The sequence below is a fragment of the Cavia porcellus genome, unplaced genomic scaffold, assembly GCF_034190915.1.
Source record: "Cavia porcellus strain 051 isolate PalLab524CR breed Dunkin Hartley unplaced genomic scaffold, mCavPor4.1 scaffold_22, whole genome shotgun sequence".
In the NCBI taxonomy this organism is placed as follows: domain Eukaryota; kingdom Metazoa; phylum Chordata; class Mammalia; order Rodentia; family Caviidae; genus Cavia; species Cavia porcellus.
Genome location: NW_026947505.1, coordinates 30,909,534 through 30,932,446, shown reverse-complemented (window position 1 = coordinate 30,932,446; position 22,913 = coordinate 30,909,534). Strand labels below are relative to the sequence as shown.

The 22,913-nt window shown below is 38.3% G+C and overlaps 1 protein-coding gene across 4 annotated transcripts in view; it reads left to right on the top strand.

Annotated features, from left to right (window-relative positions):
• Positions 1–22,913, top strand: part of Map3k5 (mitogen-activated protein kinase kinase kinase 5) — a 202,445-nt gene that overhangs the window by 146,355 nt on the left and 33,177 nt on the right. For all 4 annotated transcript variants that reach the window (XM_003468505.5, XM_063232996.1, XM_063232998.1 and 1 more), the window contains exons 17-21: positions 3,866–4,002; positions 5,761–5,866; positions 16,452–16,609; positions 19,353–19,530; positions 20,376–20,396. In XM_003468505.5, the coding sequence (XP_003468553.4) occupies positions 3,866–4,002; positions 5,761–5,866; positions 16,452–16,609; positions 19,353–19,530; positions 20,376–20,396 (600 nt within the window). The remainder of the gene's footprint in view (positions 1–3,865; positions 4,003–5,760; positions 5,867–16,451; positions 16,610–19,352; positions 19,531–20,375; positions 20,397–22,913) is intronic.

Genomic DNA, 22,913 nt, shown 5'->3' with positions numbered 1-22,913 from the left:
TCAGAGATAGTGTATCAATATCAGAATTATTTTAGTATGAGTCTTCGTGACCCAAAATAAGTTAGCAATTGTTCAGCCTATTATTTGTCTGTACTGGTAGAATGATCATCCTCAGAGGGACATTTTTGTTGTCATGTTTTCTTTTTTTAGTTTATATTAGTAACATAGAATATTAAGGTTCATTTTTGTGTATTGGCTTTTGCATATAACATATTTTTATTATTTTCAAACCCAATTTATCTACCCCCTATCTCTTTCCCCATCTCTAAATGTGTACTTTTTAAGTTTCTTTTCTTTTCTCTCTCTCTCTTCTTTTTTTTTTTTTTTTTTTTTTTTTTTTTTTCTTTTTTGTATAAGAGAAGATGCGTGACATTTAACTTTCTTGTCTGGCTTATTTGACTTAGCATGATAGTCTGTAATTCCACCCATTTCCCCACAAATGATGTGATTTCATTCTTCTTTATGGCTGAATAATGTTCAGATACATAGATATAGATATAGATATATCATATTTCTTATTCCATTCAACTGTTGAGAGACATCTAGGCTGTTTCCAAGCGTATCTATTGTGAACTGTGCCACTATAAACATGGGTATGAATGTATCACTGTAGTATGTCATCTTTAATTCCTTCAGGAGTATACCAAGGAGCAGTGTAGCTGAATCAAATGCTATTTCTTTTTTTAGTTTTTTTGAGGCATCTCCATACAGATTTCCATACTGTTTGCACTAGTTTACATTCCTACTAACAGTATAGAAGGCTTCCTATCTCACCCCTTAATCTCCACATCCTGCCCAGCATTCACTGGTTTTTTTTTTATATTCTTGATAACAGCGAATAATCTGTATAATTTTGATTTGCATTTCCCTAATGGCTAAATTTGTTGAATATTTTTGCATATGCTTCTTGACCACTTGGATTTCTTTTGAGAAGTTTCTGTTCAATTCATTTGCCCACTTGTTGACTGGGTTATTTGAGTTTTAAGAGTTATTTTTGTTTTAGTTCTTTATGTATTCTACATATTAATTCTCTATCAGAAGGGTATTAACAAAGATTTTCTCCCATTATCTAGGTTGTCTCCACAGTCTTATTTCCTTTGCTGCGAGGAAGCTTTCTAATCTGATGTAATCCCATTCATTCATTCTTGCTATTATTTCCTGTGCTATTATAGTCTGTGCATGTGTCTATGGATTCAAGTGTTTTCCCTATGTTTTCTTTCAGCAGTTTCAAAGTCTCTGGTCGTAGATGTAGGTCTTTGATTTAAGAACAGGGTAAGAGATAGGGATCTAGTTTCAACCTTCTGCATGTAGAACTCCAGTTTCCTCAGCACTGTTTGTGAAAGAGGCTGTCCTGAAAGTGTTAAAAGCATCATACAGCAATATATGCACACCCGTATTTATAGCAGCAAAATTTGTAATAGCTAAATCTTGGAAACAGTTCAAATGCCCATCAACTGATGAATGGATAAAGGTATGGGTTTTTTCTACAGTGCAGTACTACTCTGCCATGAAGAAGGATAAACTTGAGACATTTTTATGAATGCACCTTGAGATCATACTTTTAAGTGAAATAAATCAGACACACATATTTAAATACCATGTTGTTTCTTTTGTGTAAGAAACTGAAACTGTAAATAAAGATCTGGATATTGGGAATTAGGAAGAAAATGTTCAAGTTAGAAGGGGAAAAAGAGAGGGGGCAGGGAAAAGGGAAGGAAGGGGAGAAAAGGAAATAAAGCTTTTGTAAATAAGTGAGGGAAAAACGGTTGATGAGAGGAGAGAGGGATGGGAGAAAAAGAAGCATTTTTGAGATATATCATGTACAGTACAAATTCCCTATAATGAATGTGATCATGATGTACATCAAAAGAGTACCAATACAATTAAATTTGTTTAGAAAAAGAGGCTGTCTTTTCTTCAGCATCTACCAGTGTAGGTCTTTGCATCCACGATAATGGAATTAACAGGAAAAAGCTATAATGGAAAGGTAAGAGGAAACGGCGGGCAATGCTCTGACAGAGATCAAGCCTCTTCTGACAAAGGAAAGAAAAGATACAGGGGTCTGAGGCTTAAGTGGTGGATCAGAGTGGTTCATTCACAAGAACAGAGCCCGGCTTTATGGGATGGCAGGCATTATCTCAGTCCTGGGCTCCTAGCTCTGGCTTGAGGGCCATTTGTTCCCGTGGGATGACTCTTCTTGCCTGTAGCAGTCTCAGTCTTGTGCGGCTCTGCTGGAATTCGAGGTGACCCTAGGTTTGGGGCACCGGAGACTACTGGGTATTGCCAAATATTTCTGTAATTCTTGTTTTGGTATTCTCTGTCTTACAAGGTGATGAGACAGGCTAACATAGGACTAATAAACCTTGTTTAACCAATTGTTTTAGACAGACATCCCCTAAATGACAAACATTCCTATGTGCAAAGCTGAGCAGGATTTGACCCAGAGATTCAGAAAATGGAAGATCAAGTATTATTCTACTTTAAGCAACCTAACAGCTATCTAGGCCCAAGTGAAGAGTCACAATTTTTAGTAAAAACTGCATTTAAGTCCTTGTTTACCTTAGAAAAAAACACAAATCACACTTATAATGAGAAACAGGTTGAATGGGCTCAAGATGTCCTCTATCCCTGTGGTTGTCTTTGAGCATGTAATTTCTGGCCCCTTTGTCAAAAATCATATGGTTAGCTGGGCATGGTGGCACATGCTTATAATCCCAGCACTCAGGAGGCTGAGGCATGAGGATCCTTGCGAGTTTGAGACCAGCCTGGGCTACAAAGTGAGCTCAAGGCCAGGCCAAACTGCATAACAAGACTCTGTTTCAAAAAGACAAGAAGAATAAAAATTATATGGTTGTACACATTTCTATGTCTTCTGTTCTACTGCATTGATCTATCATGTCTACTCAGTGTCAATATCATACTGTTCTTGTTATTGTGGCTTCATAGTATAACTTGAAATCTGGTATTACAATGTTTCCAACATTGCTCTTTTTGTTCAGGATTCTTTTGGCTATTCTGGGTCTTTTCTGCTTCCCTATTAATTTCAGGATTTTTTTTTCTAGTTCTGTGAAGAATGCTGTTGAGTTTATTTTTATTTTTTCATCTGTGTGTGTGTGTGTGTTTTGTATATAACTGGGGATCTTGAACCTGAGGATTAAGACTGGAGGTTGAATGCAGAACCCTCATACTGAGCTACATCTCCAGCCCTGTGTTATTTTTTAATTTGGGGATAGTCTTACTAAGTCACCTCCTGCCTTACCCTCTCAGAGTGTAGGGATTGCAGGTGTGGACTTCTGTAACTGGCTTGTTGGTATTTTAATAGGAATTACATTAAATCTGTGGATTGTTTTGATAAATTGTTCATTCCCAGTTCATGAACAAGGAAGGACTTTCCTTTTGTTAATTTCTTCAATCTCTTTTTTTTTTTTTTTTTTTTACTGCTCTGTAATTTTCATCCTAGAGGTTTTTCACTCTTTGGTTAGGTTGATTCCTAGGCATTTTTTCCCAAGCTATTGTGAATGGAAATTTTTCCTGATTTCTTTCTGAGTTTATTATTATTATTATTATTATTATTATTATTATTGTTATTTGGTGCCAGGGATCAAACTCATGACCTTGCACTTGCCAGGCAGGCACTTAGCTGCTGAATTAAATACCCAGCCCTGTGTGTTCGTTATTGATGAACAAGAAAGCTATTGATTTTGTGTGTTGATTTTATATCCTGCTATATTCATGCTTGAGCCCAAGTAACTGGAATAGTTCCTGAGCCACTGTGAAAATACAATGAACACTGGCTCAATGAACATTAGTCTGATTTTTCATATGCTTTAAAGAGCTCATTTGGATGATATTTTACTCTTTGTAGGAAGTCTTTCTGCTCTCCTTCGTTCCAAATGGGGTCCATTAAAAGACAATGAGCAAACAATTGGCTTTTACACAAAGCAAATACTGGAAGGATTAAAATACCTCCACGACAATCAGATAGTTCACCGGGATATAAAGGTAGGATGCATTGTGATTCATTTTCATGACTTCCTAACTAGGTAATTGTGTTATTTGCAAAAGTCACTTTGTGTTATGCATATTATTTTAGAAGAACAAATAAATCTTTGAAACAGTACACATATATTACTCTTATCTCCTCTGATTAAGGAATAAACTCCTTAGTCAAGTTCAATCACAGACTGGATTCCCACTGTGAAATATTTTCTAGGAGCTCTCTGGGGACGGTGCTGCAGTTTAAAGTGAAGCAGGATTTGGTCTCTGTTCCTAAGGAGCTGACAGGCTGACTTACCTTTATATCCTTGTCCTTAATCACTACCTGTAAGTCTGTATTGAATCAGTGGATTAGAAGAAATAATAAATAAAATCATTCATCTTTTTTTTTTGCAAGTATGACACACTGATGCATTGAACTAAAATTATAACAAATTCTCTAAAATAACAAAATAAACTAATAATAGGTTTTCGTTAAAAGGAATTTCTAAACTAGTAAACTTTTGACAAAATGACTGTTTTTAATGTTTAATTTTATAACAGACAGCAATTGGGTCACATCTTGCCAAGTGCAAGAAACACAACCAGGAAATAAGAGAGTAGTGAAAGTCTTATTACTTGCAGCAAATAAGGAGAGCTCTGGAATTAATTATTTGTGAGCCCCCCCCCCCCACCGCCCGTTCTCCCCAACAAAGAAATGAAATGGAAAATTACTGGGGAGCCGATAGGAAAGCCCTTGTAGGAGCAAGCCAATTACTGAGCATGCGCAGCAAATTTCTGCGCATGCTCAGTTCAAGATCCTAGATCACGTGTTCAATAAGGGTTAAAAACCAGAAAGATGGTGGAGGCGAACTTTTGTGAGGCAAGAAAGGTTAGTATTATAAAAAGGAAAGATTATTGTAGATAACCCAGAAGAATGAGTCGGAGTGACTTTATGACCTTGGCTTTCTCCACAACTTTCTTAAGAACTTTAGCGGAGGGGCTGGGGATTTAGCTCAGCGGCATAAGTGCCTGCCTTCCAGGCAGGCAGTCGCGAGTTCGATCCCCGGTACCGATAAAAAAAGAAAAAGACAAAAAAAAAAAAAAAAAAGAACTTTAGCGGAAACAAAAAGAACAACTTTAAAAGTGCGGCCACAGTCTTTAAAGGGGCGGGTTTTTTTTTTCTACCCCACAGTCAACTTATAAACGCACTTATCTGTAAAGTCTCCACATATTCTAGCGAAAGAAACAGAACCACGTAGAAAAGAAAGTAACTAAAAATTAAGAAATTCCTAATTTAATTGGTACCTTTTTGTGTCGCATACGTCTCGCCTCGCTGTGTAAAACCGTGGTGAACTTCCCCTTGGCACCTTGCTTGATCTTGTAAGTTGAACAAATGGTGAACAACTGATGATTTTATAAATTGTTTCAAGAATTCTCTCTCAAGATAAACTATTAATGAGAGCATAGAGTAATACCTTTATTTGTTTTAATCACTGTTTTAGTTGAACGTTATTTTTTTGAGGAGAAGAGTACATGAGGATTTATTATGCCATTAGTTCTATGTTTGTATTTCTTCATCTTAAGTTTTTTAAAAACAAGTATGTCATAAGTAAATAATACAATAGAATTTAACCTCAAGTATAGCAAATTGACTAAATACAGAAATGTATATTTACTAACAAAATATTTGAAGCATCCTTATAAATTAGTTGAATTTTAAAAATTCATAGTAGGAGTACCTGCAGAAAGATTATATTTTTCACTGATGACCTTTTTTCCTAGGGCGACAATGTATTGATTAATACCTACAGTGGTGTTCTCAAGATCTCTGATTTCGGGACATCAAAGAGGCTTGCTGGCATAAACCCATGCACCGAAACCTTTACTGGTATGTTTTTGTAGTGATAAAGATCTTACTTAATTAAAGAAATAATTGCAACTTAGAGCTAAAGGTGGGAGATAGTTTGTGTCAGTGTTCTCACACACATTAATGTTGCTATCCTTTGATGCTCACTGAAAAATATTACACAGAATCAGGGCTGTCCCCAAGTCTCCTTTTGTTTATGTGACTTGTTTAGCCTCTGTTCAGTGCCACCGAAGAGTATTTTTTATTCTTAATTTATTGTCATTTTTTCCTGTCATTACATTCCTCTCCTGTTTGGCCTACAACCTCTCTAAACCTAGCAAGATTTATTTTTAAAAACATTTCCTTGGCTCAACCTTTTCTTACTCATCCTCAAATCACTTGCCATCTGGACTCTGAATTCTGTCCTTCCTAGTTATTTTCTCCCTGGGATCTGTTCCTTTACTCCATGATATAAATAACCATTGGATTTCCATTCAGAAAGAGGAAGTGACTCACTCCCACAAAAGAAGGGTGGGGAGAGTGCTTTCCTGAGAAATTAGGCAATGGTGACTAGCTGTTTCTAGTGCAAGGTCCTGTCAGAGTGGAAACAAAGTGATTTTCAAAAGGGCAAAGGTAGCCAAGAGGAAATGAGCTGAAGAGACTGGCAATAGCTCAACAGCTAAAGGGACACAAGAAGACAACCTGGGACTTCAAACTTGCTTTCGGCTCCAAGTTATTTCATGCTGATTGTCCTGAGTTGTTGTTATCATTGTCTTTGTCACTATTGAATGTAGCAAAATTCTTTAAAAAGGTAATCTCTAATCTTTGGTCTAACATAAAACAAAGTAGCTAGATGTTCTCATTTCTGAATCCTGTGAGGGAAGTACAAGTGCCACCATTTTGTGAATGAAGAACTTGAGGGAGAAAAGATATCACTGTAGAGGTCATGACAGTTTGTACATGGTAGAACTCAGTCTACCTTTTGTTCTTTGGGTTCACCTCTGGGTGCAGTCCATTCTCCTTTCTACCTTACCCAGTATCTATCCTGCTAGCTTAGGAGGCGAAAAAAAAAAAACAAAAGAAATTGTTTAAATTTGCTCGTCAACATCAGCAACACCTCTGGCCCAGGTGCTACCCTCAAGGCAATGGTATTTCAGGCACAGAATTACGTATTTAAAATGTAATTTTAAATAAACTAACTTTCAACATCTTTATGTTTCTTTCTTCGTATTTTCTCAACTTGGCAAGACACATTCTAAATGCTGCCAAGGCTTAGTAACTTCTGGGAGGAAAATCCCTTTTTTCACATGCTTATTTGGTAAAGATGTCAATTTAATATCTTCTCATCTTGAAAAACTTTTTTTTTTTTTAAATCCCAAAGGCACTTTAGAAAAGCAGTCATCACAGAGACGTTTTGTTTTTACTGTGCCTCTCCCACGGGCCTTAAGTGAGGGTGACAGGCATGACCAATGAGCTTAAATCTCTCAAGTATTGATGCTGAGAGCCCTGTGTGTGGACCTCAGTACCCTCATCACTGTAGACCTCGCTGTAGCACTGACTTGTACTCACTGAGTCACAGGTGCTCAGATAGCTCTCATGATTTTAGTTGAAAGAGCACAATGTGTTTCACTTTTTGGATGTTTTTGATGAGGCAAATACAGCAAGCCCATCATTTATGGAATACTTACTGTATACCTCTATCTGTGCTAAGTGCTTTGTGCACATTGGAATTCATACATCACCTTAATCCTTATATGTCATTATTCCAGTTTACGATGAGAAAATTAAGGTTCAAAGAGGTTAAATAACTTGCCCAAAGCCACAAAGCTAGTTAGTAATAAAGCTGAGGTTTAAAACTAGACTTAACATGCTAAATGGAATTAATTATCTTCTCTTCAAACCTGTTCCACCCACGCTCTACCCTGTCTCAGCTATGGCTGCTCCAAATTTAGAGTTATCTGTGGCACCTTCTCTCATATTCTAGCCCGGGTCATCAAGGAAGTCCATAGGTTCTGCCTTCAAAATATGTCCAGACATTAAAAAAAAAAAAAAAAGTCCAGACATGAGTCCTCCACTGCTACTGCCCACCTTTCTCACCTGCCTTGCTTCAGGAGCTTCTAACTATTCTCCATCTTCTACATTTGCACCCTACTCTCTATTCCTGACACAGTAGCCAAGTGATCCTTTTAAAATATGCCTCATAAAACTACCAAAAAGTGAAACAATCACTCAGAGCACTTAATGACATTCTGTTTCTTTCAGAGCAAACAAATACCAAAGTCCTTACAGTGGTAGAGAACAAGGCTGTGTCCCGATTGGAGCCTATCACCTTTCAGACCTCCCCTTTCTTACTCTGTGCTAGAAGCATGGACTTACCTGTACTTCTTTCATGACACTGAGCAGCATTCTGCTGCAGGACCTTTGCACATGCTTTTTCAAACCAGTAATGCTCTTCTTGCAGCTACCTGCCTAGTGTCACCATCTTCAAACTTTAATTCATATGTTAGCTCAAGAGTTGTAGGGTCATGGAGGCTTTCATTAAGATTTCAAAGAAAAGCCTGAAAAGCCAGTATTTAGTAGAATCAGAGTCTTGCAAAGTGACCCCAAGAAGGAGAGGGTGATTGATGGGTAAATCTTTAATTCATATGCTACCATGACAAAAAACGTGTCATATGTTGTAGAGTAAGGAAAGAAACAGATATGAACACATGGCTTAAACCTTTTCTTTGGCACTTGTTCAAGTGAGAGATAAGCAAACACAACTGGTAGAGTTCTTTGAAATAGTGTCTAGTGGATAAAAATATTGAGTAATTTATTATTGACATCACTTGAATTATCCGAATTTTATAAATTAACTGTATTTTTCAGTTGGGCATACTGGTGCACCCCTGTAATCCCAGCACTTGGGAGGCTGAGGCAGGAGGATCACTGTGAACCTGAGGCCAGTCTGGGCTGCAAAGTCAGTTAATGCCAGCCTGAACTGCATAGAATACAATCTCAAAACAAAACAGAAAGAACCCTATATTTTTAATCAGTTGAAATACCCATTCAGGGGCTGGGGATTTAGCTTAGCGGCATAAGTGCCTGCCTTGGAAGTAGGCACTCATGAGTTTGATCCCCGGTACCGATAAAAAGACAAAAGACAGAAAAAAAAAAAAAAGAAATACCCATTCAGATACCTATACAACTTAAATTCTCTCATCTGTTCTTGAGCCAGAGACAACAAAAAGGGAATGTTAGTCTTCAACACATATTTTCTAAAAGACCACTAGATTTTATTTCAGCCTTTAAAATATTATCACTTGGGGAAAAGCTATAAGTAAAGAGAAATCATAACAATTTCATACTAAGAGTACTTGAGTCTTCAGTAACACAATTGCCTTATTTTTGGCTGAAGGAAAGGACTGCCATAATTTTGCCAGTTTAAGCTGAGAACAGACATGCATTTATCTGTGAAAATAAATATAAACTATAGCCATGAAATGGTGAGTTCTGGAGCATAAAGCTGGGCAATACTTGAAAGATACAACATACTGTTTAAAATTAACAAATCAGTTGTAACCTGTGATAGAGGATTTCATAGGACCAGATTAGAGAAATTCATCAGTTTTGAAGTATATGTCACATTTGAGATGTTTGCAAAAGGTTTTTTCTGATTTATCAAAATATCTGTCACTTTAGTTGTGCATCAGAAAATACAGTTGATTTTTTGGGAAATATTTCAGGATTGGAAGTTATTCAACATAGTATCATGAATACATTTCTATTTGCTGAATATATTATTTGTATAGCAGTAGTAGGGGATATGGTGATTGTGTTAGCTTTCTGTCACTGTGACAAAATACCTGACAAAAACAATTTAAAAAGAGAAAAGATTTATTTTGGCTAACAGTTTGAGAGGTTTTAATTCATAGTTACTTGACCCCATCACTTTGAACCTGTGGAAAGGCAGAACATTACAGCAGGGAGCACATGGTAGAGCAAAACTGTTGATGTCTTGGTGCCTGGGAAGCAAAAGAGAAAGTGGGGTCTAGCGTCTCAGTATCCCCTTAATAGCACATCCCTGGAGACCTAACTTTTTTCTACTAAACCACTTCCTAAAGTTTCTTCCACTATCTATCATCATCACATTGCCATCAGGTGGGGACCTAGTGTTCGGAACAAGAGCCTTTGGGGGAGTTTTAAGATCCAGGCAAAAAACATTTTGCTGCTGGCTCCCAGAATTCATGTCTATCTCAAAATGAAAAATGCATCTACTCCATCTCCAAGAATCCTCTAGCATCACTCAGAAGTTCAAATCTGATGCAGTCTTAGTGGTGAGCCTCTACTAACTATTTTCAAGATATAAGGCACAATGTAAATTTTCTTAATACAAAAAGGAGGAACAGAGGGATAGAAAAGAAAAATCAAATAAAACCAAGACCAAAACTCAGCAGGGCAACATTTATCCTGTAGATCCATGACCAGCATCCAGGGCACATGATGTTATGATGTGAACACTAAAGGACTTGGGAAACCCTGCCCCTGTGGCCTTGATGGCTAAAGCCCGCTTGATCATTCTCTTGGGCTGTCCTTGCTTGTTGCCTGAAAGTTCTTTCCACAGACATTCCACATTTCTCAAATTTCTAACTACAGCTTCAACTTTACTCTCATAGCTTTACCCATCAATCACCCTCTCCTTTCTTTGGGGTCTCTTTGCAAGACTCTGATTCTACTAAATACTGCCTGGCTTCTCAGGCTTTTCTTTGAAATCTTAATGAAAGCCTCCATGACCCTACAACTCTTGCATTCATACCTGCAAAACCAGCATGATATGTCTTAATGCCAGGATCTGCTGTTGATGTGAACTCTACTGCCAGAGCCTGCTTGAACCTTGGCTATAGCAGCCTCTGAGGGATTAAACAGCTGAGCATAGTGAACAAATCCCAATATGATAATTCCTTAGGTGGCCCTGAGCAAGAACACCTTGAGGGATTTTTCTCAAACTAGTCTTTGAACTTGCTACTGATGGGATCTTGCTGATTACTGAGAGTCCCTCAAGGCATCTTTCCGGTTGTACTGGTGCAAAGTATTTGGTTTCTTTTTAAGGGCTCTAATCTATTGCAATTTCACCCTTTTGGCTGCAACTTTAAAAGTCTTTTTTTCTAGAAAAACAGCATTTTTCAAATAACTGACAGCTTTTTGCTCCACTGTTCACTGTTGACCTGACTGAAACAACCAGTAATACCCATGCTATGTACCACACTTATGTTTTGAAATTTCCTCCTTCAGATTAATTAATCACCTTTAAACTCAGATCCCCATAAAATATCTGCGTGAACAAAATGTAGAACTTATTTGGTAGAAACTAACATGAATGGGCTCTAGTCCAATTCCCAGTAGAGTCCTCATGTAATTCATAAACCTGACCTTAACTGTCAGCATTCCTGTCAGCATTTGGATCTTCTGAGCTCCCATCAGAGCCATCTATTTAACTCCACTGATAGCATTTCTAGATTTTTTTTCTAGCCTGCTTTTCTAAACTTTCCCAAATTCTTCCCACAAACCAATTCCAGTGACTTCTGAATCGTATCAAGTGTAGTCACAGCAACAATCCCACTTCTCATTACCAGTTTTCTGTTTAGCAGGTTTCTATTTGCTATGACACAATACCTGAGGAAAAACAACTTAAAAAGCAAAAAGATTTATTTTGACTCAGTTTTAAAAGTTTTAGTTCATGGTTTCTTGGTGCTATCATTATGGGCCTTTAGCAAGATAGAGCATCAGGATGGGGTGGTAGTAAAGCTGCACACTTCATGCAGCTAGAAAGTAAGAAGAGATAGGAGAGTCCAGGGCTCCCAGTGTCCTATTCAGGAGCACACCCTGTTGTAGTTTATATCTAGATGTTCCCCAAAAGCCTCACATACTCATAGGGCTTTTCGAAGGTGATTGGGTTTGAGGGGCTTATAGCTGACTTGCTATTAGAAGATAGGGTCTGGTTAAAAAGGCAGGTGCCTGGAGGTGTAGCCTAGAAAGATTTTCTTCTCTTCATAGTTCCTCCTTTGACTGTCTCTGCTTTCTGTCCACCTTGCCGTGAACAGCTCTCCTCTGCCATGCCATCCTGTCTTGGAGCCAGCTGACTATGGACTGAAACTTCTACAAACGATGAGCCAAAATGAACCTATCCTTTTTAAAGTTATGGGTGTTGAATGTTGTGTCCCAGTGATGAGAAAGTGACTAGGACACACCCCCAGTGACTTAACTTCCTTTTAGAAGGCTCCAGTTCCTAATTTTCCACTGCCACCCTATAACACCATCAGCTCAAGACCAAGACTTTAACCATGAACTTTGGGGGGACATTTAAGATCCAAACCAAAACAGCACCAGTATGTTCCTATTCATGCTCCTGACTCATTCCAACCGTAGTGGCTACTGGAAGTGTGACTTTTACCTGTAACATGGGCCAGGGAGGTCATGGCTTTTGAGTGTTTGCCTGAGAGTTCTGAGCAGATCAGCACTAGATCTATAGTCCCTTTGCCTGCATTTAATGGCATTCCCATTATTACTCTCAACTCTATGATTTCTTGGAGCCTTTTTCTTTTTTTAATTATTTAAGGAGAAAAAGCAAAAAACAGACAAAGGGTACAAGTAATACAAAATTTAAAAAATAAACAGTAAGAAATCACTAGTTAATAGATTACATATTCTCATCTTAGAAATAGTTGTTCAAGTTACAAAATTAAAGCATATAAAGTGGACTTTCAAACAGTGAGAGTGCGAACAGTTTTGTTCAATGATCAAAAAAACACTCAGTAATATGGTTATCTATCTTATACATTTAAACATATATGCAGTTATAACCTTTAGAGCACTTTCTTTTCTTTTCTTTTGTACAATGACAGTTACACATTTTGGGTTTTATTACTCCCACAGTTCTTACTACTTTTTTTGAAGAGAGTAAAACCAAATGCTACATATCAGAACAGAGTCAGTCAAATCAAAAGGATGGACATAATAAATAATGTAAAAACAAAATATAAGGTGATCAACAATGATTGCTGTACTGCCTCTTGCTATTTTAAGAAGAATTGGCAGTTATAGTAAAATTGAACTAAACAGTAAAAAATAAAACCAAAGCATTGGGGACATTACAGGATTTTAAAAGAAAATAATAGTCAACCGGAATGGGCATCATAATGATTCTTACTGTCTTCACAGTTATGCCTATACTTTCGAACTTGATACTATCAAGCAAAGCAGAATAGAGGAAAATCAGTCAAAACAAGATGGTAAGGGCAATACAGGATTTCAAATCAAGTTAATAGGAAATCAAAGTAGGTTACTATAATGTATCCTGCTATTTTTTATTTATTTTTCCCTTAATTAGAAAAATAAGAAAAAAAAATTTTAAAAAGGGGATTGAGATAAAAGAGGGCATAACAACAGAACAGCACAGGTCAAATCATAACCATTTGAGCAAAATAGTGTTTCACCACAAGATATCCTGACATAAAAATAGTTACCATAGTGTCTTTTTCCTTGAAATCTTTGAGTATAACTTCATATACTGTAGCACCAAACATATCAAGACACTATAAAACCATTCAAGAGAATAACATTATTACAGGGTATTTAGAACCAATTAACAGAAAATGAACAATGGTTTCTATATGAACTCCTTGTCTATAAAAGTTTTTGCTTATATTATCATATATAATAAAATCCAATAAGATACAACCTTTAAGACCGATGGAGACAGAAGAATACAAGTTTGATGGGACTTCAAAACAAGATGATACTAAATCAGCACTAGCTATTATGATGTCTTGTTTTCTCCAAAATAGCTGTTTCTACCTTCTGATCTTCTCTGCCTCATTTCTGTTGAGCTCTTTTTCTGTCGTTTGTTGTCAGTTTGTCTTCCTCATTTCGCTTTCTGCTCCATTCATTGTAGTCTCTCTGCCACTATTTCTGGAATCTTGGTATTTTCCTTTTTTAGACTATCCTGCAGTATTCTCCATAGAGTTGAATTAGTGGTTGCAAATTCCCCTAGTTCCTCTTTATCCTGGAAGTACCTTGTTTTTTCCATCAATTTCTAGGGACAGTTGTGCAGGATATATCAATCTTGGCTGGAGGTTATTATCTTTCAAAGCTTGAATTATTTCCCCCCACGCTCTTCGTGATTTGATGGTTTGTGCTGAGAAGTCTGCTGTGATTCTGATGGGTGTTCCCTTGTAAGTGATCTGTTTCTTGTCTCTGACGGCTTTTAATATTCTGTTCTTACATTGGATTTCTGGAATTTTGATTATTATATGCCTGAGTGTAGCTCTGTTTGGGTTGTAGGTGGCTGGAGTCCTGTATGCCTCATATATCTGAGTATCTTTACCATTTGCTAAATTAGGGAAATTCTCTTGGATTGTTTCTGTGAATAGCTTTTGTAGTCCATTTGTTTGTGTCCCCACTTCTTCTCTTATGTTCTTAATTCTTAAGTTATAGACCCTCTTATCATCTTCTAGCTTTTGTATTGTTGCTGTTTGGTGTTTTTTTTGTGTGTGTTATTCTTAAGAAGTTTTTCATTTCATGCTCCCATATTACAAATCTGCCCTCCAGTTCAGATAATCTATCCTTAGTTTCTTTCAAGCTGGTATGCCAGTTTTCGATAGAGTTTTTAGTTTCCTGTTAATCTCCTTGAACCTGCTTCACATATTCTATGCTTTCTCTATTTTCTCCATCAAACAATTCTCCCCTTTTTTTCTGTTCTTCCATTCCACCATCTGTTTTTTCTTGGGCGGTGCTTAGCATTTCACTAACTATTCTGCTTATGTCTTACTTCAGGTCGTTAATAACTTCATTTCTGAACTCATCTATGAGGCTCTGGAGATAGCGTTTATGTCTATTGGTGCTGTGTCTGCTATTGCATGTTTCTCAGGTTTGGGGGATGAGGACCCTTTCTTGTTGCTCCCTCTTCCCATATTCTTTGTTCCTTATATATAAGCGTATATAGGAGGCCCAGCTTCCTTCCCTGTCGGCCACAGTCTGTTTGAATTGTGCTGGCTAGGTGTTCCCACCCACCACGGTGCACCAGGAAGACACAGACCTGGGCTGCCTATGCTGGGCCTGCCCCTCCAGGTCAACCTACTGAAGGCTTCACCACTAGGGTGCACATCCAGGTGCTGGGACCTGGTTTGGGCTAGCCTCCTGGGTCTTAGCCATCGGCGTCTCACAGGCCAGGCACTCCCCACCAATCCCGCTTGAGAGGGGGATATGTGACTGAAGTCACTGCAGCATCTCGTTCTGGGAAGTCTGCCCGGTCTGAGTATGTCCTCCGCTGAAGCCTTCTTCTCTATGGAAGGGTCCCGATCCACTCACTAACCACAGGTCGACGCAGGGCACCCTGCCAGCCCCACTCCCAACTCCATTCAACGCTTCCCACTCTCCGAGCTTTCACGCCTCTTTCCCCGCTGGCCTACTGGGACGCAACAGCGGCTGCAGGAAATTTAAATCGCAGTTTCCAGTGGCACAAGGTCCGGCTTCTGTACTGAGACCTTATCTGTTTCTGCTGTGTCACCAGGATTGCGTTTCCAGTTGGTTTCTCTTAATTTAGTTTGTTCCTAGGTCGGCAAAGAATATCCCCCCTTGCCTAGGACTTCCTGCCTGGCACCATTCCTGGATTTCAAGTGTGGTTTCTCAGAGAGCCTCTGAGGCTGCTGAAATTATTTGTATTATTGTTACCATAGCTTTCAGAATTGCCATGCTGTCATGATTAAGAAATAAGAATAACTTGAAAGTTTAAGTTGCCATAAAAGTTGCAAACTTAATGGTTATCATATGATATTTTAATACATTGAATAATATTCAAGTTGTGGTAAGCATATCAGTCTCCTCATTCAGTTATCATCTCTTTGTGCTGAAAATATTCAAAATTCTCTATTCCAGTTGCTTTTAAAACATAGCATATTGTTACGTATTCACTTTATGTATAATAGAGCCCTGGAACTTTTCTTCCGTCTAACTAACCTACTGCATATGGACCAACTTTACCCATCCCTCTCTTTTCCCTACTTCCCAAGCCTCTGGCAGCCAATATTGCACTCTCACCTTCTGTGAGGTCCACCCTTTTAGATTCCACATGTGAGTGGGATCATATGGGGTTTGTCTTTCTGTACCTGGTTTATTTCACTTAGTGTAGTAGCTTCCAGCATAAAAACAAGAACGTAGAGAAGTATAAATCTAAAGAGGAGGATGAGTGAACTAAATTTTTCCTGGAAAAGATTAGAAGTATGAAGTCATGGTACTTAACTGAATGCAGACAATATGTGTTGATGTATTCTCTTTTGTTCTAAAAGAATAATGGTTTGTTAGAAGCCTCTAAGAGATCTCAATGGAATGATGCTTCAGTTGTCCTCCATTGTCTAGGCAATGAGAACGTACTTATTCAGAACCAGTTGATATAATTGTGTCACTGATTAAATCCATAATAAAAATTATTTCCACTTTTATTAACAGCAAACAAAACTAGACCTCAAAGATATTAGGGCCTGACTCATGGTTTTAAAACTGTTTACTTATGTAGAACAATTGAAACTATCATTAATTAGGTAGCCATGTATTTGCTTTTTATAAAGTAGAAATATGTTTGGCATATTTCCAGGTACCCTTCAGTACATGGCACCAGAAATAATCGATAAAGGACCACGAGGCTACGGCAAAGCAGCAGATATTTGGTCTTTGGGCTGCACAATGATTGAAATGGCCACAGGAAAACCACCATTTTATGAACTAGGAGAACCACAAGCAGCCATGTTCAAGGTCACATTTTGTATTATCTTGTATTATTTTGAAAACAAACAGATAAGGTTTTTCATAGCTACCGGATAAGTCTGTGTATGTCTTTTTTTTTTTTTCCTAAGGAAAGGTGAGTAAGCCCAAGCTGAGAACACATTCAAATTCAACATTTTGTGTCCCCAGAGTTAGTCCCTATGTCTCATACAGTAGATTTCTTGCTATCTGCCTTAGTTTTCTGTGCAGTGCAATTCAGCATATCTTGCTTTATTGCCTTCCCATAGTACATTATAACGAACACACCACTATATGGAAAATGACTTGGGACTTTGGGAAACAATTTAAATGCTTCCTTCTTAGGGAGATGTAAGAATATTTTTGATCCACTGAAGAATTCAGTCAAATCAGTATTTTTCCTCATTTCTTTAATTGCTTGAAGGCCCATTTGTAAAAAGGCATACGTGCTATTTTAAGTAACTCAGTCTTATTCTCATATATGTACTCTTTCTAGCTTGTTAATTTGTCCCTACATGACTCTGGGGAGAAAGAAGCAGGTCGCCTCCCCCCCTCCCCCGCCCACCATGTCAAGAGGCACTGCAGTGGGAATGGATCCGGGGGAGCCCAGGACCACACTCCGGGGGCTGGTTCTGTCAGTGACCTGACAAGTCCTGCAGCCCTTGCTTATCCCATGCCAGACCAGCAGGAAGTTTAAAGTGGACACTTTACTTTTATGTGCCAGTTCTTCTGTTATCTAGAGGATACCTAAGGGTCACCACCATCTTTCCTAGCTGCTGGCCATTTTGCCAGCCCTTAATCCTTCTGTGTATGGCTTATTAGGGGTTGTGTGTTATATGCATCAGCATACACACACCCTGTACTGAGAATTGAACCCAGGGCCTTTGCACTAAGATATATTTACAGCCCTTTTTTAGTTTTTTAATTTTTATATTTTAGTTTTTATTTTAAGACAAGCTCTCACTAAGTCACTATGTTGTGCAAGCTGGGCTTGCATTTGTGATATTCCTGCCTCAGCCTTCCACTATGCTGAGATTTCAGTTATGTATGCCATCATGCCCAAAATATATCTCCCTCTTTTGTACAACTATTACTTACTTCAAGCTGGAAGACAATCTAATGACATGCCCTGCTACAAAAATGAGATGTGTCACCCAAACTGAAAGAGTAAAGAGAGATGCAAACACAGCTACCTTTCTTGACAGGAAGAGTCTCTTTCTTTGGCTGAGCTATCCTGTTTTCACTAGCTTCTGGAGCAGCACTCTGAAATGCTACTTTTATTGTTCATTAGTGAGGTGATGCTCTTGTCACTGTTTGCCAGCCTAAGCTGCACCTGAGAAGTAACACTGTCTTAGGAGAAATCACATAGCTTCTGACACAGGTCAGCAGTGCTCAAATCAATGCTCTAACATGATCAAGATATTTGAAACATTAGACAAACTACAGTATTTAAATCACTGTGGGCTCCATTTCTTAATCTACAAAATGGAGGCAAAGCAGTACCTATTTATTAGGAGTTTTTGCCAATATATGAATTAATATATATATACAGTGAATTAGTATATATATACAGTGCACTTAGTACCTAACACATAGTAAAAACTGCGTAGTTATTATCAGTTACGTTATTGCTTACATAAGAATAAATTGATATGAGTTATGTATTAACAAAGAAACTTTCCTTACATTTTTCTCTGTACTAAAATCATGAAAACACCATTAAAAATTTTTAGGAGCTGGGTAAGGTGGCACATATCTATAATGCTAGCACTCTAGAAAGCTGAGAGGAGGATCACAAGTTCAAGTCCAGCTTGGGCAACTGAGCAATTTAATGAATCCCAGTCTTAAGATTTAAAAAATTTTAAATCTTAGTCACAGTTTGGGGGTGGGAGGGAGTAAGTTTTCATTGTGATACAAAATACTTTTTATTTAAAGTATTTTCAATATCCTTAATTTAGATGATTTGAGATAGGGAAAATGTTTATAAATTACATAATGGAGATAAAATATACAACTGAATTCAAACAAATTGAAATTAAAATCCCAGTTCTACCTTTTTATAACTGTGTAAACTCATCCCTCTGAGCTTTATTTTCATCATGGTGTCAAGCGATAATATTCAATCTTCTGGGTGCTGGGAGCATTCTGTGATTTAGAACTGGAAAAACCCCAGCACAATGCCTGGTATGTAGTTATTGAGAGCAACTCAGAGGTTTCAGTTAAAAATATGTTTTGGCTTTTTTTTTTTTTTTTTTTTTGAGTACCGGGATAGGAATGTGTTCTGAAGTTTTGAAGGAATGCATTATTACTTTAAATGCTTCTCTGATGTCTCAGGCTGACCTATCTTCTGTGTCACTTGTAAAATCACAAAAGCAGTCTGTAAGCTTTCTGTAACCTACAGAAAATACATCCTGTCACACCTGGAAAATGACATGATCTTGTAGTATATGATAAGGGATCTGGCTGCACTAGGGGACAGATAATGGAACTTAGAGCTCAGGTGCTAGAGTATTCACTCACAAGACACTTTGTGTGTTTTCGTCAGGCATGATGGCTCTTGCCTGTAATCCTAGCACTCTGGGCAGCTGCAGGGGGAGGACTGCTAGTCTGAAGCCAACCTAAGCAACTTAAGTGAAGCTCTGACTCAAAATAAAAAATAAAAAGGGCTCTGAGTTTAATGTCCAGTATCACAAAGAAAAAGAAAGAAAGAAAAGAAAAACAGAAAACACACTGTCCTTTTCTGTTTATGTTTTAGGTGGGGATGTTTAAAGTTCACCCTGAGATTCCAGAGTCCATGTCTGCAGAAGCCAAGGCATTCATATTGAAGTGTTTTGAACCAGACCCTGACAAGAGAGCCTGTGCTAATGACTTACTTACAGATGAGTTCTTAAAAGTTTCCAGCAAAAAGAAAAAGACACAACCTAAGCTTTCAGGTAATGTAGTTGCACTGAAGAGGATGTGGGTCAGAGTCACTGAATTGTAAGCATCAAGATGGAAAATGTTTCTAGAAGTAAATCTATTTACAGAAATCCCTAGAAATTGGATTAAACATTAGCACAGTGCCCTCGGGCATTTGGTTAAAGTATCAGGAAACTGTATTACTATTAGTTTCATAAACAGTGGGTCCTCAAACATAATGGTTTTCCTTCATCTAGTAGATATTAATGTACTAGCATTTATAGCATTCTATTGTTGTAAATCCTGTATTTAAAAAGTGTAAAAGAGGTGTAATATAGTCTTTTGGAGCTGAAACCCTTTATTACCACTGACAGGCTACAAGACTATTAGAGAGTTACTTAATTTTCAAACCATTTAAGTAGTGTGTCCTTTTAACTTTAGGCAGTAGAAAATCCCTGACATTTTTAAGATAATTAAGAAAAATAGAGAAAGATTGTCAGCTGTCAATAAAATAGCAGTATTAAAATATAAGTAAATTAGGGGCTGGGGATTTAGCTCAGCGGCATAAGCACCTGCCTTGGAAGCAGTCGTGAGTTTGATCCCCGGTAACAATAAAAAAGACAAAAAAAAATAATATATATATATATATATATGTAAATTGTCTTTTTGCCATAGTTTCCATAATTCTTTTTCAGAAAGAAAATAAAGTAAAAGATCCATTTATTCTTGGTATTTTTTGGTATTTCTACTGGATGAGGATGGGCAGATTGAATGTTTGGAAAGGACATTGATTCCATTTCAAGCCTTCATTTTGTTGATTGCTCAGTTTAATAATAAGGCCAACATGTGCTTATGTTGCTGTTTACTTTTCTTTCCACAGCTCTATCAGCTGGATCGAATGGTGAGTCTGTTTTTACCTTTCCTGCTGAACAGAGGGCTGGTGTACCATTGTCATAAACTCTAGACTTCTCATAAGCAGCCTCATCATTACCCCTTGCTTACTAGGGACGCTAATGCATACAACTGTGGGCTTGGCTGGGCTCATTGCTTTGGAAATAAATCCCTTACCTTTGTCTTCTGTGAAGAAAGCTTGTGTGTACATTATTATACTGTAATGCAAGCTGGTGACTGTGTTTTAGAAACTCTATTTGAGCAAAGTCCCTGCTTTCTTATCCAAAAGCCAACTGCCCAACTACTGGCTTTCCTATGGAAAATTCCAATGCCAGCTACCCTGATCTATCATCCCTGGAATAGCATATTCTGTTTCTAAGATACCAGGAGTTACGGTGCTACAGTAGGCTTTTCCAGATCATAACTTGGAAGATAGATTTGATACTGGAAGAGCAGTTAAAGCATTTCAAAGAATAAAGACATGAACCTCTTGGGGAGTTTTCCTTAGGTGAGTTAGTGGTTGATGGGCATGCAGGGGCTAAATTCCATTGTGTGTGGGTTTTGTGGGCCAGGCTGCACGTTTTTGCAGGTTCCTCAGATGCCCTAAAGTCACTTGGCCTAGATTGGCGGCCCATTAGTTGGCATTTCATGGCACAGTCTCTTCCGTTTTCATTCTGCAATTCTGCAGAGAGACCAACCCACCTACCCTATCCCCTCCTCTTCCTTCTTTCTCTAGGGCAATCTGCTTTTGGTCCTGCTCAGAAGTTGATTTTGATCCTCTTGGGCCATTTTCTAGATGTGTGACATGCAGCAGTTTGTTTCAGCTGTCACTCTGTGCTGGTAACAATACCTACTTGGCAGATTTGGTTGAGAAAATGAAGTGAAATGGTATCCTGGAAAAACCTTGGAGCTGTGCCCAGAAGCTCACTCCATGATGGCCTTGTACCTTCCACACAGCAGGGTTTTCATTCACAAGAAACACATTTCTGTCATGCACACTGAACTTCTGTGAATCCAGTGGTACAGGCTAGCTGGCAGTTCTGCCCCAGCTTCTTGGGAGGCCCAGGTCTTAGGGCAAGGTGCCGTGTGAGACCACATCTCTATGGCTGGTCAGGCATGATCCATCCACACTTGCCCTCTTCTCCACCTTACACAGGATAATTGAGCAGAAATTCAGCCTGCACTGGCTTTACAGCCTAATCCTGCTTAAGGTGCTATAGGATCTTAGGATTTTGTAGTGTCAGACAGTGAGTATTAGGGATAGAGCTGGATTTCTTTATTGATAAATTGACCCTAGATATGACTTACTCTCATCTGGCTAGCAGGTTCAATGAAACCACCTGCTCATGGGCTCTTGTGAAGATTAAATGAGACCATTTATATAAAATGCCTAACCCAGAAAGCACTTCCTGAACAGTTTTTACTATTATTCTCCTCGTCTTACTCGGATAGTTGTGCTCAATGACTCGTTGAGATTTGTGAACCAAAACCTGAAGATTCCCTGCTCTTTCCTTGAGGGCCCTCCTGGTTCTCTCAATCAGAACTACTCTGGGCTGTCTCAATTTTGTGAGCCTTTTATATCCCAGTGACCTTTCCTTCCCTTACCTGAGATAGAGACTTGGGCCTGAAAGTATGGGCAGCGTGATATACCTGTTTAGACTCTTAGTTGAAGAAATGTCACTCCATAAACACCACAAATACTTCCCTCTCTGCCTCAGGAAGCCAAGACACATGCTAACCAAGAGAAAAAAATCCCATTTGATTGTTTAAGGAGTGTTACGAGAATTTCCAGCCTCTTATTAATTTAAACTATTAAAATGTCCTGGCCATCCTCACCTTCTAGATGAGTATAGTTGCAGGGCTATTCCTTTGTTGGCATCTTTTACAGACCTTATACCTGTTGACGCCAAAATACAGATCCTTCCCCAGAGTTCACCTTCAGTACCTGTGCTCACTTTACTCTTGGGACATTGGTAATGGTGAAGCCCTCTTTCCTCCCTGAAGAAAGATGTGATGTCTCAGTCTTTTTTCTGTTGCTATAAATGAATATCGCAGGCTGGGTGATTTATAAAGAAAAGTAAGATTGATTTAGCTCACAGTACTGGAGGTCTAGGAGCATGGCACCTGTATCTCCTTGATAATCTTGTAAGGGCTTTTTTGCTGGCAGTGCTCTCTGCAGAGTCCCAAGTAATAAAGGACACCCATGGCAAGACAGGACATTCAGATGGTGAGCAAGAAAAGCAAAGAGAGCTGCATTTAGGACAAAGCCACTCCCACTGATCAATGAATCCATGAGTGAATTAATGCACTCATGAGAGCATTCATGAGTGCTTATGATCCAGTCACCACTAAAGGTTTCACCTAGTCCCTTTACTGAATCTCATGATAGAGATTAAATTTCAGCATGCGCTTTGGTGGGGTATTCACACAATAGCACATATTTTATCTGACTCTAACACCTCTCCTATCAATATAGGCAGACCTGAAGGCTTAAATAATTCACTTAAACATTGATTGTGCAGTTACT